Genomic DNA, 15,986 nt, shown 5'->3' with positions numbered 1-15,986 from the left:
TACAAAGTAATGTTTGCTTATAGAACCAAGGAGAACATACTTGAGAAGATGACCTCGGGCAGCTCTGTCTCATCTTCAGAAATTAAATGGCTCAGATTTGGTAGTTTTTAGACTATCTAAGACTAAAGCCATACTTATTCAGAAATTCAGATGAACACTAATGTGGAATATTTATTTGAGACATTAGATTGCTGTTCTTGGTTATGGCCAGTTGAAAGTGTTTCCTCTGAAATAGAGATCCCCTTAGATTTTGAAATATTTAAACACTCACCAAGCTAGATAGATCATGGAGACAATGAAGATGAGTAACACAAATGCCCCAGCTGCTACACCATAAACCCAGGTCTTTAGTCTCCCATCTAAGAAGAATGGATATTAGTCATTAATTTACATTAGTCTGGTATATATATGACAGTCTTTAACTACAACCAATGACCAGTCACATATGACCAAGTCCTTTCAAAACTCAAAATGAATTATTGCTTAGGCATAATTAATGATTAATGCAAAGCTGCTATAGTGAGTTAGATGGTCCTTCATTAAAGATAAATTATCAATGAAAATTGAATTGAAAAGCAATGAAGTTTGAATTCAAGTTCAGATTTCAAGTTAACAGGTCTACATTTCTGCTGCTTATCTGAATTTTCTTTTAAACCCAATATATGTGTAATGCTAATATAAATACTTTCTTCTGATTTTCATTCTATCTTTAGAACGGCAATTGTGAGAAGAGAAGAAAAAAATAATGCAATTTCAAGAAAGTCCTACAACTTTGAGTTAATGCTGACAGGTATCTCAATGTAAACTTTGTCATTTAAATATTTTTTCCAGATGAATTGATAGTAAATATATTTAACATTTTTGGAATTAATAATCCTTTATCTAGTTTATACTTAGAGCATGCTTTAAAACTGATTTGACAATATCATTTGTAAAAACAGCCAAGTCTGATTAACATATACATGGATCTCTAACTTTTTTCTACCTTTTCTATTGTACGGAATCAGGACAGGAATTTTTCTTTTTTTCCAGTTTTATGACAGGAACTTTTAAAATTTGGTTTTCTGGTCTCATTCTCTTTGAACTTCTCAGTTTTATATTCTGAATAAACTTCAAACGAGTGATACTATTAATGACTTTGCCTAACTTAACTTGATCCTCACACCAACATATATTTTCTGTTGCACACATACAGCTAAACATATGATTTTAGAATTAAAATTATAGATTGGGCAAACTGACCCCACAGAGACTCTGGTTTATCCAATATTTGGAAGGCATCAAAAGCAAATTAGTACTATGAATTTTTTTTTTTTTGCCTAGAGCTGGATCAATTAGGGGTTCACTTGCTGGAAATAAACTAAGTTAATATTCTAAATACCCTTTTTTTCCCCCTCAATTCTAAAGATTTAAAAAATTTGAGTCTGGGTTCAAAATCAAAAGAGCTCTATTGGGTTTATTTGCCCTGAGAGAAATTCAACAAATATTTTTGGGTTTTTCATAAACCAAGAGCAAGGTTTAATTGTATGTTCTTAAACATGTACCTTTTTAATATATTAAAATGTTCACTTTAGGAAAACTATATATTAAATGAAAAATGACAATAATAATATTCTCTCTTTAAAAATCAGTTTTGATGTGCAGAGATCTGCTTGGATTTTTGGTCAGGGTCAAGACTGCAAATGGCCATTTGCTGGTCTGCTGTCCTGGACACTGAGAGGAAGAGTTTCCCATGCTTACAGAAACAGGTCAGCTTTACAAAATAAATTTTATTTTCAGCTCGAAACCTAATCAAGGCAGGGATGATGTGGTTAAATATGAATCACCCAAATATTGAACATACTTAAAAAAAAAATCCCAATAGTGATTCACCAGTAAGGGAAAGTGTTGACTAAATGCATTAAAAATAGAGATGTGCTGGCTATGCAAATCACTTCCTTCCTTTCTCATGTTTCTAACGGAGTCAGGAAGTAGTTTATGCCTGGCTTTGCCTGGAGATTTCCTTCGGTCATGAACTAGTCATCCCTCTAGGGTGTGAGAAAAAGTGTCATGATCTTAGTTACCATATAGCTCTTGCAGCACATTTTTAAGCACCAGCTTAGTTCTAGGGCTAAGCATATGGTTGAATCAACTGAAGAGAGAAAATGTATAGAGTAAGGATAGCATCTGATGAGGCTTCAAGCTTTTGTCTGTATGGGCTTCAAGTCCATTACTAGATACATTACGAGCTGTCTCTTGAATATGACAGGTGTCTGGTCAGTCTCCAAGTTTAGATTGTCCCATCTAGACAGGAAGGCTCCATCCCTGCCCCCGTTTATCTGGTGCTAGTATAGATTCTGAGTATTTGAGTGTGCCAACTCTAAGGGCTGGTAGAAATTGGTCTGGCTGCCAAGTATCTCCTGCATTGCTGATCTTCCTATTTAAGGTTCAAATATTTAACACTCTGTGGTGAAATGGAAAATTCTTTAATGTCTTTATAGTTTTATTTGTTTGAGTTCTGAATGACAACACTTTTTTCCTAATATTTTCATTGTTAGATTTCTTTGTTCAATGTGAAAATAATCATACTTCTAAATTTAGGACTGAAATTAAAATAAATAATATCAATCCTAAAATTTTTCTCAGAAGTACTCATTTTTCTGAAATTTCAGCATGAGTGTTTTCATAATAGTAGAAAATTATAATAATATATGGCAGTATCAACATAAATGACTATACATAAAATAATTAACTCATATGAAAATGCTTGCTCATTTTTTTAATCCTTTGGCATTGGTTAAATATATAGCTAAAGAATTCTACATCAACACTGTCTCGTCACTTCACCTGGCCCAAATGGCTGTAGAAACCAGGTCCTTCCCCGTCCTGCTGGGTTACTGGAGGGTTGGGTTGGATGTACTGCCCGACTGGTTTTCACATCTCCTCTTTTGTCCTCCACAGTGGGTATCACCACCACGGGGATAAGTGTGCATTGCTCAAGTGTACCATTGGAAGACATGACTTCAGTGTACCCTTCTTCACAACTGCATATCCTTGTCTGCAGGAGAACAAGACTTATACTGTACATGCAAGGTAATCTCTGTAAGCATAACAGACCTGACTTGAAGAGCAGGCTTTAAAGAAATATTGTTCTGGGAATTTACTTCATGTAATTTCTGTCATAACTATGTAAAAAAGAACACACTTTTTGTCCCTTTACAAACTTATTCTAACAGTAGAAGCAAGTGCATTCAGAATTGTTTATAGTGATAAAGGAGAGGTCCCAAAATAGAATTTTTATGCCTCAAGCCATGCTTTTTGGGGGTTGGGGAATGGATTGTACCAGAGGCAGTGGGGTGACAAATGATGAAGCTGGCTTGCCTACTCTAATGAATTCACACATACCTCGCTACAGTACGAGTGGGGTTGACTACACGGTGGATTACAAGACCTGTCAGCATCAGGCTGGCGCACCACCAAGCAGCCCCCTGCAGAACAGAAAATCATATTTTGACAAGTAGCATCTCTTGCAATGATTAAAAATACATCATTGTTGTAGACTTGTCTTTGAATCCTGAACCACCTTGGGAATCCCACAGACTTTTCTGAGGGCAGCTGACTGAAATATTTGGTTGACCTTGACCACTTTAAGATCTTGAGGCTCTTCTTATTCAGAGGAGACAGCATAGTACCTGCTACTCAGCAGGTGCTCAATAAGCACCTGTTGAATGGATGATTTTATAGTTGCTGCTTTGAAAACACTAATTGCCTGCAAGCTATTTATCATAGTTTCTGAGACCAAGTCCAGCACTAAAAAGCAGATTTAATATTCTTTTAAAATTCTTTCTTGGTTATTCAAATAAGTAGTTTTCATGTTAAGATGTCCCTTTAATTCATGTGACTATCTTGTATATGTGTTTTTTATAATATATATTTCTTTTTGAGAAAATCACTAATTCAGGATATTTTGGGGGTATAAGAAAAGAAAGGCAGCTACTAAGTGTATGTCTGCACTACTGTTTTAACTTGACATTGCAGCTCTCTGTTTAGTCCTCTTCTCTCTTCCTTCAAGTACAGTACCAGGTGTGCTGAAGCTGTTATAATGAAGTTTCAAGACAAGAATAGATGTCATAAAGAAACAGTATTGGTGGCATGGAAAGAACTGATCATTTCAAACCGTACTTGTTCAACTTAGAATTTAGCAAAGCAAAATTTTTCCTTTATTTGTGGAATTGATGATCCTGTGGAATCTAATCAAAGGTACCTATTAATTCCTTGCCTTCTCTCTATATATTATAAACAAAATATTCACAGAAAAATTGTTATGGTAAAGCAGTTAGTCATTGCAAGGCAGTTGCAGTTACATGGCCATATTGAAGTTATCATCATTAAACATATGAAGACAAAGTAAAACAGCATCTTGAGTTTCTTATAAGGACAACTATTCATAAAATTAAAGCAATCAATCAAGGCAGATAATATACTTTACATGCTTGTCTATTTCTCATAAAGAATCTCATCTCTCCTAAAAGATGGAAGAAGAATGCATACAGAGTTTATTACAAATCAATCATTTACACCTTTTTGGGGGGGTATAAAACAGCATTAGAAGGGAATAAATACATGGGATACTTTACTTATATGGAAAAGAAATAGAAAATATGATTTCTACAGGTAAGTAAGTCTTTTAAAATTTGACTTACCTTTGCATTGGGGAATAGCCCCAATTTCAGTGTGAAAAGAGCTTTTAACACGTAGAAGAAAAGGCAGACAACTATTATTTGCATCCATATTTGGAAAAAAAAACACTGAAAACTAATAGGATCCTCTGGGGAAGCTGTAAAATACCCTCTGAATAGTTTAAAGAAGAATGTAGACATTCATTTTCAACACCTGAGTTGAGTGGACCACCTCTATAATGCCTTTGGGTTCAGAAAGCCTGTGCTTCTCTTCCCAGAACTCTGTCTCCCCCTGTTGCCTCTGAGAGTGGTGTGCTTGGAACAGATTTTTCTTCCAGAAAATAATAGTGTGAGAGAGCAAAGCGTTTCTTGGTAGGTGTCTTTTCTTTGTTATAGATGTATCCACTGGGAGTTGCTATTATCAAGTGTTTCTTAACACAGATTTCTCATGTATAAAATCTTATCTTCACAAGAATACAATCTGACATCCTGCTCTAGCTTTCATAAGGAGGAAATGAGTAATTAGGTTTCAATAAATCCAGGTAATTTAAAATTCAATATAAAAATTTATGCTTTCCAAAAAGCATATCGACCCCCTGCTCCTATCATCTTACTGTAGATATTACAGTTAAATTTATAAATGGACATTACTCAGAGGCAACAAAATGCACATTACTTTTTCTTCCTGCCAGAGGGTCAAAGCAATGGCAGCAAGTCAGCAGGTCCCCCTGAACAGTTAACTGTCAATACTCAGGCTGCTGCTATGCTATGGAGATTAACTGTCAATACTCAGGCTGCTGCTATGCTATGGAGATTCCTGTAGATTAGATCTCTACAAATACATTGTTTAAGAAGAGACATTAGATTTTGGGTCCATGGGCTTGAGGCTGAGGTTCTGTTCTGACCCTGGTTTCTTTGTAGAAAATTTGCAGGGTGGTTCACTCCGTCTCTGGAGCCAATTTTCTTCCCTCTTCAAAGGGTCTTTGGGATCCCTTGCATTTACTGGACTCAGATAAGGAAACTTCAGTAACTGTAGATTAGAGTAGTTCTTGGGGGTATATTTGGGTCAAAGCAAATTCAAAAAAAGTTTTCATTTGGATTTCTTCTTTCAATGTACAATGATTTTTGACTTGGGACACAGTAGGTAGATTGGCTACTCATATGCTCTGGGCTTGAGTTTTACCAATAGCTCTTCTATATTAATTAATAAAAAACTATAAATCATAGATTTCTGAATTTAAGCAAAATATTTGGATTTGTGTAATCATATTCTCGTGGCAATATTTTTGGACTGCATGTATATTGCCTTTAAGGCACAGAAACAGAGTCAATAGAATATTGACTTTCTTACATGTAAGAAGTAAGTTATTAATATATAAGATTTCTAGGAGAAACAATCTGAGAATTATTTACTTATAATCATTTATTAGAATTAGTATTTTAATTAAATTATAGCAGCAATGTCTAAAATGGCTGGGTGAGGGAGAATTTAATTGAAACATTAAACAGTAAAATAAGTTGTCATTGGTCATCAGGTGCACAGCTCAGGTGTCGTGAACCCAACCACGTGTGGAATACTGAAAGAATATCTTTGTTTTCTTAATTATTTTCTTTAACCAATTACATGCATGTTACAGGAAGACTTTCAAAGAACAAAGAAATGGGAGGTTTACCTGTTACATTTATACCATCTGATCTTTGACACCAGACTGTTCGGGAAGAGCCCTTCCAAGCACTAGCCATCCATTTATACTCGTAACACTGTCCATCTGCAGGAACACAATAAACATTAACAGAGGCATTCTGTAGGCCAGTGGAACAATCATGGAGATAGGGTATTAATAAAATATTTATAAACAATTGGAAAGGGATGAGAAGTCCATCCTGAATGATTCAAATGTCAAGTTATTATCCAGAAGTTGCCATATAAATGTTACAAAATTCCAGATACATACCTAAATTCCAACTAATTTTCCATGTCTGCTCTCATACTATCTAATGTGAACCTGGATTTTCAATTTAATTTTATGTTTATTTGAAGTATTATAAAATATCCAACATACAGACAAGGACAGAGAATAATTTTAAAAATATTCAATTACCCATCATTCAATTTTAACTAATATTACCATTTAGTCATATTTGCTTTAGTTTCTTTTGGTTGTTGATGAGTAAAAAAAGTAACAAATAAACTTGATGTTCTATTACATTGCTTCCTGATCTGATCTCCCTCCTTGTTTCTCCAGGAATACCCAGTCTTCTGAAGTAGATACATGCATTTCTGTGACACGTTTTTTATTCTTTTAATATAAATAGAATGTAAGTATAAATATATACAACCTATAACTGATTTATAGAATTATTTTTAGGTTTTTTTGGGTTTTTTTTTTTTTTTTTTTGGTCTGTGTTTGTTGGGTCTTCGTTGCTGCACGTGGGCTTTCTCTAGTTGTGGTAAACGGGCTACTCTTCGTTGCAGTGCACAGGCTTCTCTTGTTGCAGAGCACAGGCTCTAGGCGTGTGGGCTTCAGTAGTTGCAGAGCGTGGGCTCAGTAGTTGTGGCACATGGGCTTAGCTGCTCCGTAGCATGTGGGATCTTCCCAAACCCCAGGGGTCGAACCCATATCCCCTGCATTGACAGGCAGATTCTTAACCACCGTGCCACCAGGGAAGTCCTTTAGGCAGTCTTAAAAATTTTTAAGTATCATACTGACACATATGATACATACATCTTTTTGAAACTTAATAGTCAATGTTATATGTAACATAAAATGTTATAAATGAAATATTTCTATGTGATTTTTTTTAATGCAGACATAGTCAATTTATTTTAACCGCTACATAGAATTCCATGGTACTATCTACTACAATTTATTTAGCTATTTCCTCTATGGGTGGACTTTAAGGTTGTTTTCAACTTACGCTATTATAACAGTGCCTCAGTGGTCAGTCTTGTGCAAGCCTCCTGGTGCTTCTTCAAGGTAAATATTTAGAAGGGAAATTTCTGGGTATCATTGTAGGGATAGGTGAAACTTTACTAAATACAGCTCATTCTTTTCTTTAAAAGGTGACAGTTTATATACCCACCAGCACTGAATAAGAGTTACTATTACTCTAAACCCTCACAAACATTTATAAATTCCAGATTTAAATTTCTTGTCAGTCTTGTGGGTATGGAAAGCTATCTTGTCATTTTTAACTTGTAGTTGATTACCAAAGCTATTAAACAGTGAGAAAAATGTTTTGGGGCATTTAGGTTTCCTCTTGTGAATTGCTTATGTATATCTTTTGGCTCCCCCCACCCCTTTTTTTCTACTGAAATCTATGCCTTTTCATATTGGGTTGTGGGAATTTTTTATTCTAGAATAACAATTCTCAAATTATGGTCCAGGGACCAGGGAAGACTTTGACATTCTTTCAGAGTACGTGTGTGAGGATTTTCCCCTTTAACAACACACCTGGGTAAGTAAGGCTGGATTTTCTTCATATGCATAAACTAAACTAAGATGGCAATAGACTGAATGCAGAAGCACAGAAGAGAAGCCAGCTGTCTTCTGTTAAGCCAGGTGTTAAGTCAGAGATTTGAAAAAGTGTAAAACGAGACCATGCCTGTCATTAAAGTTATTTTCTTTTTGTTTTGGAAAATAGTTATTTTTTAGGAAATATTTATGGTAACAAATTGATTTATGATTGTTTTAAATAAATTATCAAATATTTTAAAACATCAGTTGTCATTTTTTAATATGAAAAATTTTGATATATATAACTCAGAGAAAGGCAGTTTGGGGTACTCAGCAATTTTACAAATATGAAATTGTCTTGGAATGCTGAAAAGATTTAGGATAGTTATTCTAGACACTAATTCCTTAAAATTGACTTCACAAATATCTTTTCTAAGTCTGTGGCTTGTCTGGTAACTTTGTTTATGATCTATTTTACAGTGTAGAAGATTCAAATTTTGATTTAAAAGAATTTTTGTTTTTCATTTTTGTTTATGATTTTCGTGTTGTACTGGGGAGATTTTCATCATCTTTTTTTTCTACCCAACTTTGTTTTATTTCTTAAGATTTCACAATAAATGGGAGTTGTCTGTTTCTTTAAATTTTAGTAAAACTCATAATTAAAGCCATTTAGGTTTTAGTGTGTGTGCATGTGTGAGAATATTTGATAGACTTGTGTTTTTAATAGTTGCAGAATCTATGGTTTAGCTTCTCTATTACTCTTGATAAATAACATTCTAAATTGTTGTCAAGTTTTTACATTTATTAGCAAAATTTTTTCATAGAATTATATTTTTAAACACTATTTTATTAGTAGTAGTAATTTTGTCCTTTTCTTCATTGATTTTGCATGAGGTGGTCTATTTTGTTAGTTTGGTCAAAAAAACAAGCTATTGGTTTTGTTGATTATCTTGTTTATTTGTTTTCTATCTCATTGAATTTGTATTTATCAGTACTGTACACACTCTATTTCCCTTTTTTTTTAAATTGGGTTGAAAGTCTAGCTCTTTTTATAAATTTTTTTTAAATTTATTTTTATTTTTTGCGGTACGCGGGCCTCTCACTGTTGTGGCCTCTCCTGTTGCAGAGCACAGGCTCTGGACGCGTAGGCCCAGCGGCCATGGCTCACGGGCCCAGCCGCTCCGCGGCATGTGGGATCTTCCCGGACCGGGGCACAAACCCATGTCCCCTGAATCGGCAGGCGGACTCTCAACCACTGCGCCACCAGGGAAGCCCGAAAGTCTAGCTCTTATTAAACTTTTCTCCCTCCTATATAAGAATGTAAAGCTTCAAATTACCTTCTAAGTACTTCTGTGCTGCATCTTGCATAACATTTGATATATAATGCTCTAGAAATGTAGCTTTCAGTTTTCACTTCTGTGTGGGCATGGGGAGAATTTCTTTGCAATTGTTACTGATTCCTAATTTTACTTCATTGTCATTTCAGTGTAAACAATTCTTTTTCTTTTCTTGGGAATTTATTGTAACCTCTGACCTTTCTCTCCTTTACCTACCCAGGAATATGAAATGTTTTATCTGGTTGGTAAATTTGGGAAGACTTAACTAAGAAGGTGGATAATTCTATAATTCTTGGGTTAAGGCATCTAGCTCAATTGGCTTTCATTCTAAGAATTGTTCTCCAACATTCTAAGCTTTCTTCAACTTTTCAGTAATATAGGTGTTGTTTTGGCTCCTATTTGCTAATATATGTCATGCTCAGTTGCTTCAGAACACAAGCAGGAATGAGAGGGTTGTTTGTTGAGCAAGACATTCTCCACTAGATAACAATTCTTTTTTTTTCATTTAGATTTCTTGTGTTCCCAAACTAGAACATTTTAATGCTCTGTGGTTCTTGTGAATGTCATCTATTGCTTATATTGGGTGCATGGCTCTATGTGTATGTACACATATACACAAAGACATATAAAGATGTATTTTTATATATGCTGTATGTCAAATTCAGACTAATCCTTACCAATACTTAGATTTATCAATTTCCAAGAATATAGTAAAATATCTCATTTTGCTGTTGCTTTGTAATTTTTTTCTCTCTTTTGATTTAAATAAATTAAGGATATTCTTAGATTCACACATCATCAGGGTTGCTACAGGTGTACAAATAACTTGCTCCTAATCACCTCAGCCTTCTTTAGCTCATAAAACTTGGAAATATTTTTACAATATTTCATTTATGAAGGGTGATGAGACTTTTTTTCTCTAAATATTTAGAATTCAGAATCATACCCTTAATTCTCAACTTCAAGGGATATCTTAGCATATTTGCTTATTCAACAGAAAATTTTATATCTTATACTTTTGTTTATCAACACAAAACTAAAATAAATAGATTTTATGAATGGTAGCACTCACCATCACATGATTTTGTTTCTAACATCTGTTCTGGGCACAGATGTTGATTCTCTAGCTCTTGTATAATCACTGCTCTGGAACGGACCTGTATTCCACCAAAACCTAGGTCCTCACCATTCACACAGGTCAGCTGACACAGGCTCCAGGAAGACCACTCCTTCAAATAACAGTCACCTGCAAAACACAGGTTTGTAGTTTATACCCATACCCATAAAGAATAGCCAGCCAGATCATTTTATGTTTAACCCAACTGAGCAATGTTTTTAGGTATGCCAGTCATTCATGATATTTGTAAGATTTGTATAAGTATTTAATATTTGCAAGTTTGTATGTGGTTTTGTTTGTATTAATAGTGTTATTTTCTAAGTGGATGGTACTGAGTATAGCATATGTGTTGCTTAATGATATCAAAGGTAAACTATGGTTTGAAGGAACTTGTCCATCATGATTTCCCTTCTCTTAAGTGACAACAATACTTGATTAAAACCTGCTACTATCACTCTTGTCATTATCATCATAAAAGGTTTACTAAGCACTTGGTACTATTAAAAGAAAATCAAAATATACATAGGACTTGTCTTCTAGGTGTTCAAAATTTCAAAGAGCTTGAAGTACAAGGCTGCTTGGTTTCTGTTTCTTCCCAAAGTTGTGGAGGTGAGACAGCTAACCAAGCAGCTGCAGTAGTGGCAATAATGTGCACAGTTTCCTCTGATCTACATCTTTAGTCAACTTCCTCCCTTTTTTCAATTATTTATTGAAGAGTAATATACATGCAAAATGATGACACATCATAAATGCACAGATAGCTGAATTTTCACAGTCTGATTAAATACCCATGTAACCAACCTCCAAATCAAGCAACAGAGCATTCTCAGAATCTCAGAAACCCTCCTCATGCTATACATGGAATAGAACCATATGTACTTTTTTAATGTCTGGTTTCTTTCACTGATTTATGTTTTGAGAACCATCACATATTTATGTTGCTCTAACTTGGTCATTTTTACTGCTGTGCTTTATTTATAATATACCACTATTTACATTTCGATTCTACTATCGATGGGCATGTGGAGAGTTGTAAATTTTTCCTATTATGAATACTGCTGCTGTGAACATTTTAGTATGAGTCTTTTGGTGAACTTATATATGCATTTCTTTTGGGTATATAACAAGAAAATAGTTACAGTTATATAGGAATTGTTGGGCCATAGTATATCATGTGTTCATCTTCAACCATTTTCAGAACAGGGAAGATTTAATGAAATACACCTTTCTCGTATACTCATTCATTCTTCAGGACTGACTGCTTGGTGATATTATTCAGAGGATGCAGTACATTTTGCTAAACACAAATCCGTAAGGGATTCTTATCACTTTAATTATTCCAGCCATATCACATGAATAATTTATATTGCCTTATATTATACTGAAGATATCTAATGTTAGCACAAAGCTACCTAGAGATCTGATTAATGAAAAAACTTCTTGTGCCAGGATTTAGAAATCCTGGAAAGACATGAATTACTGACTAACAGATACATGTATAATACTAAAGTGGAGTGATCTTTGTACACCTTTACTATAGTGTGTCATTATTACTCTGTCTAGTGTTATCCTAAAATGAAGAAAATTCTAGTAAATTTTGGAAGTGCTAAGGAAAAAGAAACTAAGAAGATTTTTTAAGTAGTCAAAGAAAGTTTTATAAATATTTATATCCCCTAGGAAATGCTACTTTTGGCTTACTCAGTTTTTAATTATGCAAGGGAAACTATTAAAAACAAGATAGAGAAACTCCTGTCAATATTAATGTAGTGTAACTTCACCTCAGTGACTGCAAACTACATGGAAGTAAAATATACCTTTTTACTAATAGGCTTTATCTCTGTGCTTGTATCACTTGACATAGTGTATTTTGACACAAAACTCAATAAATCTTTTAATGGTAGTCTGTGGATTATATAATTATCACTCCAGAATAATCCATGTCAAACTTCAAAGATTTAATAACAGCAAGGCACTGACTTGTACTAAATATATTTTTATATTTTGACCATATAAAACATTGTAATAATAAAACTACACTCTGCCTACCAAAGACATTAAGTGTCTGAAATGCATTTCCTACTTCAGTATTCTACTCTTTAAAGCTTATTAGCTCACATTCTGCTAGCTTTCAAAAGCCATCATTGGAGAAAACTAGCAAGAGAGGAATGGAAATGAATAGATTGTAATTTACAAGAGAAGACCAGCCTCCTCCTGGATTTGTAATTGCTTTAATTAAAATGGTGAATTGCCCTGTTCTATGCTACTATGGGATCTTGCAGTTTTTCTTCACATCGTTTACCACAGATTTCTTTATTTTATTTTATTTTATATTGGAGTATAGTTGATAAACTATGATGTGTTAATTAGTTATAGGAATACAGCAAAGTGATTCAGTTGTACCCATACAAGTATCCATTCTTTTGCAAATTTTCTCATTTAGGTTATTACAGAATATTGAGCCAAGTTCCCTATGCTATACAGTAGGTCCTTGTTGGTTATCTATAGTAGTGTGTACATGTCAATCCCAATCTGTCCTCCCAATCTGTCCCTCCCTGCCTTTCTCCCTGGTAACCATAAGTTCATTCTCTAAGTCTGTGAGTGTTTCTGTTATGTAAATAAGTTCATTATTATCATTTTTTTTAGATTCTGCATATAAGTGATATCATGATATTTCTCTTTCTCTGACTTATTTCACTTAGTATGATAATCTCTAGGCCCATCCATGTTGCTGCAAATGGCATTATTTCATTCTTTTTAATGGCTGAGTAATATTCCATTGTATATATGTACCACATCTTCTTTATCTGTTCCTCTGTCAATGGACATTTAGTTTGCTTCCATGTCTTGGCTATTTTCAACAGCACTGCATTGAACATCAGGTGCATGTATCCTTTTGAACCACAGTTTACTCTGGATATATACCCAGGAGTGGGATTGCTGGGTCATACAGTAGCTCTATTCTTAGTTTTTTAAGGAACCTCCATACTGTTCTCCATAGTGGTTGTACCAATTTACAATCCCACCAACAGGAGGGTAGGAGGGTTCCCTTTTCTCCACACCCTCTCCAGCATTTATTGTTTTTAGATTTTTTGATGATGGCCATTCTGACTGGTGTGAGGTGACATCTCACTGTAGTTTTGATTTGCATTTCTCTAATACTTAACAATGTTGAGCATCTTTTCATGTGCCTTCTGGCCATCTGTAGGTCTTCTTTGGAGAAATGTCTATTTAGGTCTTCCACCCATTTTTTGATTCGGTTGCTTGTTTTTTTGATTTTGAGCTCCATGAGCTGTTTGTAAGTTTTGGAGATTAATCCCTTGTCAGTCACATTGTTTGCAAATATTTTCTCCCATTCTGTGGGTTGTCTTTTCATTGTGTTGATGGGTTCCTTTGCTGTGCTAAAGCCTCTAAGTTTAATTAGGTCCCATTTGTTTATTTTTGTTTTTATTTCCATTACTCTAGGAGATAGATCAAAAGAGATTTTGCTGTGATTTATGTCAGAGTGTTCTGCCTATGTTTTCCTCTAAGTTTTTAGTATTCTGTCTTACATTTAATTTTCTTAATTTTATTACAGAATTAAGAAAATTCTTAATTTTCTTTTTTTGCAACAGGCTGATGGTGGCCTTGTAGAATGAGCTTGGGAGTGTTCCTTCCTCTGCAATTTTTTTGGAAGAGTTTCAGAAGTGTAGGTTTAACTCTTCTCTAAATGTTTGATAGAATTGGCCTGTGAAGTCATCTGGTCCTGGATTTTTGTTTATTGGAAGTTTTTTCATCACAGTTTCAATTTCAGTGCTTGTGATTGGTCTGTTCATATTTTCTATTTCTTCCTGGTTCAGTCTTGGGAGATTGTACCTTTCTAAGAATTTGTCCATTTCTTCCAGGTTGTCCATTTTATTGACATAGAGTTGCTTGTAGTAACCTCTCATGATCCTGTATATTTCTGTGGTGTCCATTTACCTTCTTTTTCATTTCTAATTTTATTGATCTGAGTCTTTTCCCTTTTTTTCTTGAAGACTCTGGCTAATGGTTTATCAATTTTGTTTATCTTCTCAAAGAAGTGGCTTTTAGTTTTATTGATCTTTGCTATTGTTTTCTTTGTTCCTATTTCATTTATTTCTGCTCTGATCTTTATGATTTCTTTTCTTCTACTAACTTTGGGTTTGCTCTTCTTTCTCTAGTTGCTTTAGGTGTAAGGTTAGGTTGTTAATTTGAGATTTTTCTTGTTTCCTGAGGTAAGACTGTATTGCTATAAACTTTCCTCTTAGAACTGCTTTGCTGTGTCCCATAGGTTTTGGATCATTGTGTTTTTATTGTCATTTGTCTCTAGGTATTTTTTGATTTCTTCAGTAATTCATTGGTTATTTAGTAACATACTGTTTAGCCTCCACATGTTTCTGTTTTTTACAGTTTTTTTTTTTTTTTACTGTAATTGATTTCTAATCTCATAGCGTGTGGTCGGAAAAATTTCAATTTTCTTAAATATACCAAGGCTTGATTTGTGACCCAAGATGTGGTCTGTCCTGGAGAATGTTTCATGTTCACTTGAGAAGGAAGTGTATTCTGCTGCTTTAGGATGGAATATCCTATAAATATCAATTAAGTCTATCTGATCTAATGTGTCATTTAAGGCTTGTGTTTCCTTATTAATTTTCTGTCTGGATGATCTGTCCATTGGTGTAAGTGGGGTGTTAAAGTCCTCCACTATTATTTTGTTACTGTTGATTTCCCCTTTTATGGCTGTTAGCATTTGCCTTATATATTGAGGTGCTCCTATGTTGGGTGCATAAATATTTACAATTGTTATATCTTGGATTGATCCCTTGATCATTATGTAGTGTCCTTCTTTGTCTCTTGTAACAGTCTTTATTTTAATGTCTATTTTGTCTGATATGAGTATTGCTACTCCAGCTTTCTTTTGATTTCCATTTGCATGGAATATCTTTTTCCATCCCTTCACTTTCAGTCTGTATGTGTCCCTAGGTCTGAAGTGGTTTGTATTAAATGCTGTGACCAAAAGACATAGACGGACCGAATGGATATAAAACCAAGACCCGAATATATGCTGTCTGTAGAGACCCAGCCATAAAAAGAACAAAATAATGCGATTTGCAGTGACATGGACAGACCTAGAGATTCGTCATACTGAGTGAAGTAAGTCAGAGAAAGACGAATATATGATCTCGCTTATATGTGGAATCTAAAAAAATGGTACAAATGAACCTATTTACAAAACAGAAATAGAGTCACAGATGTAGAAAACAAACTTACAGTTACCCAGAGGGAAAGTGGGGGGGGATAAACTGGGACATTAGGATTGACATATATGCACTACTATATATAAAATAGATAAGTAATATGAACCTACTGTGTAGCACAGTAACTCAGTACTCTGTACTGACCTATATGGGACTAGAAT

General features: G+C 34.4%; 1 protein-coding gene across 1 annotated transcript in view; it reads right to left on the bottom strand.

Annotated features, from left to right (window-relative positions):
- The window catches only part of THSD7A (thrombospondin type 1 domain containing 7A), a 448,162-nt gene that overhangs the window by 5,727 nt on the left and 426,449 nt on the right, over positions 1 to 15,986 (bottom strand). The window contains exons 22-26 of the mRNA XM_082632651.1: positions 10,526 to 10,699; positions 6,332 to 6,427; positions 3,385 to 3,467; positions 2,827 to 3,037; positions 272 to 359 (exon numbers count right to left, since the gene is read on the bottom strand). Coding sequence (XP_082488777.1) covers positions 272 to 359; positions 2,827 to 3,037; positions 3,385 to 3,467; positions 6,332 to 6,427; positions 10,526 to 10,699 — 652 coding nt within the window. The remainder of the gene's footprint in view (positions 1 to 271; positions 360 to 2,826; positions 3,038 to 3,384; positions 3,468 to 6,331; positions 6,428 to 10,525; positions 10,700 to 15,986) is intronic.

The sequence above is a fragment of the Mesoplodon mirus genome, assembly GCF_964341445.2.
Source record: "Mesoplodon mirus genome assembly, chromosome: 9".
Lineage (NCBI taxonomy): Eukaryota > Metazoa > Chordata > Mammalia > Artiodactyla > Ziphiidae > Mesoplodon > Mesoplodon mirus.
The sequence above is the reverse complement of the archived record's forward strand: the minus strand, read 5'-3'. Positions and strand labels throughout refer to the sequence as shown.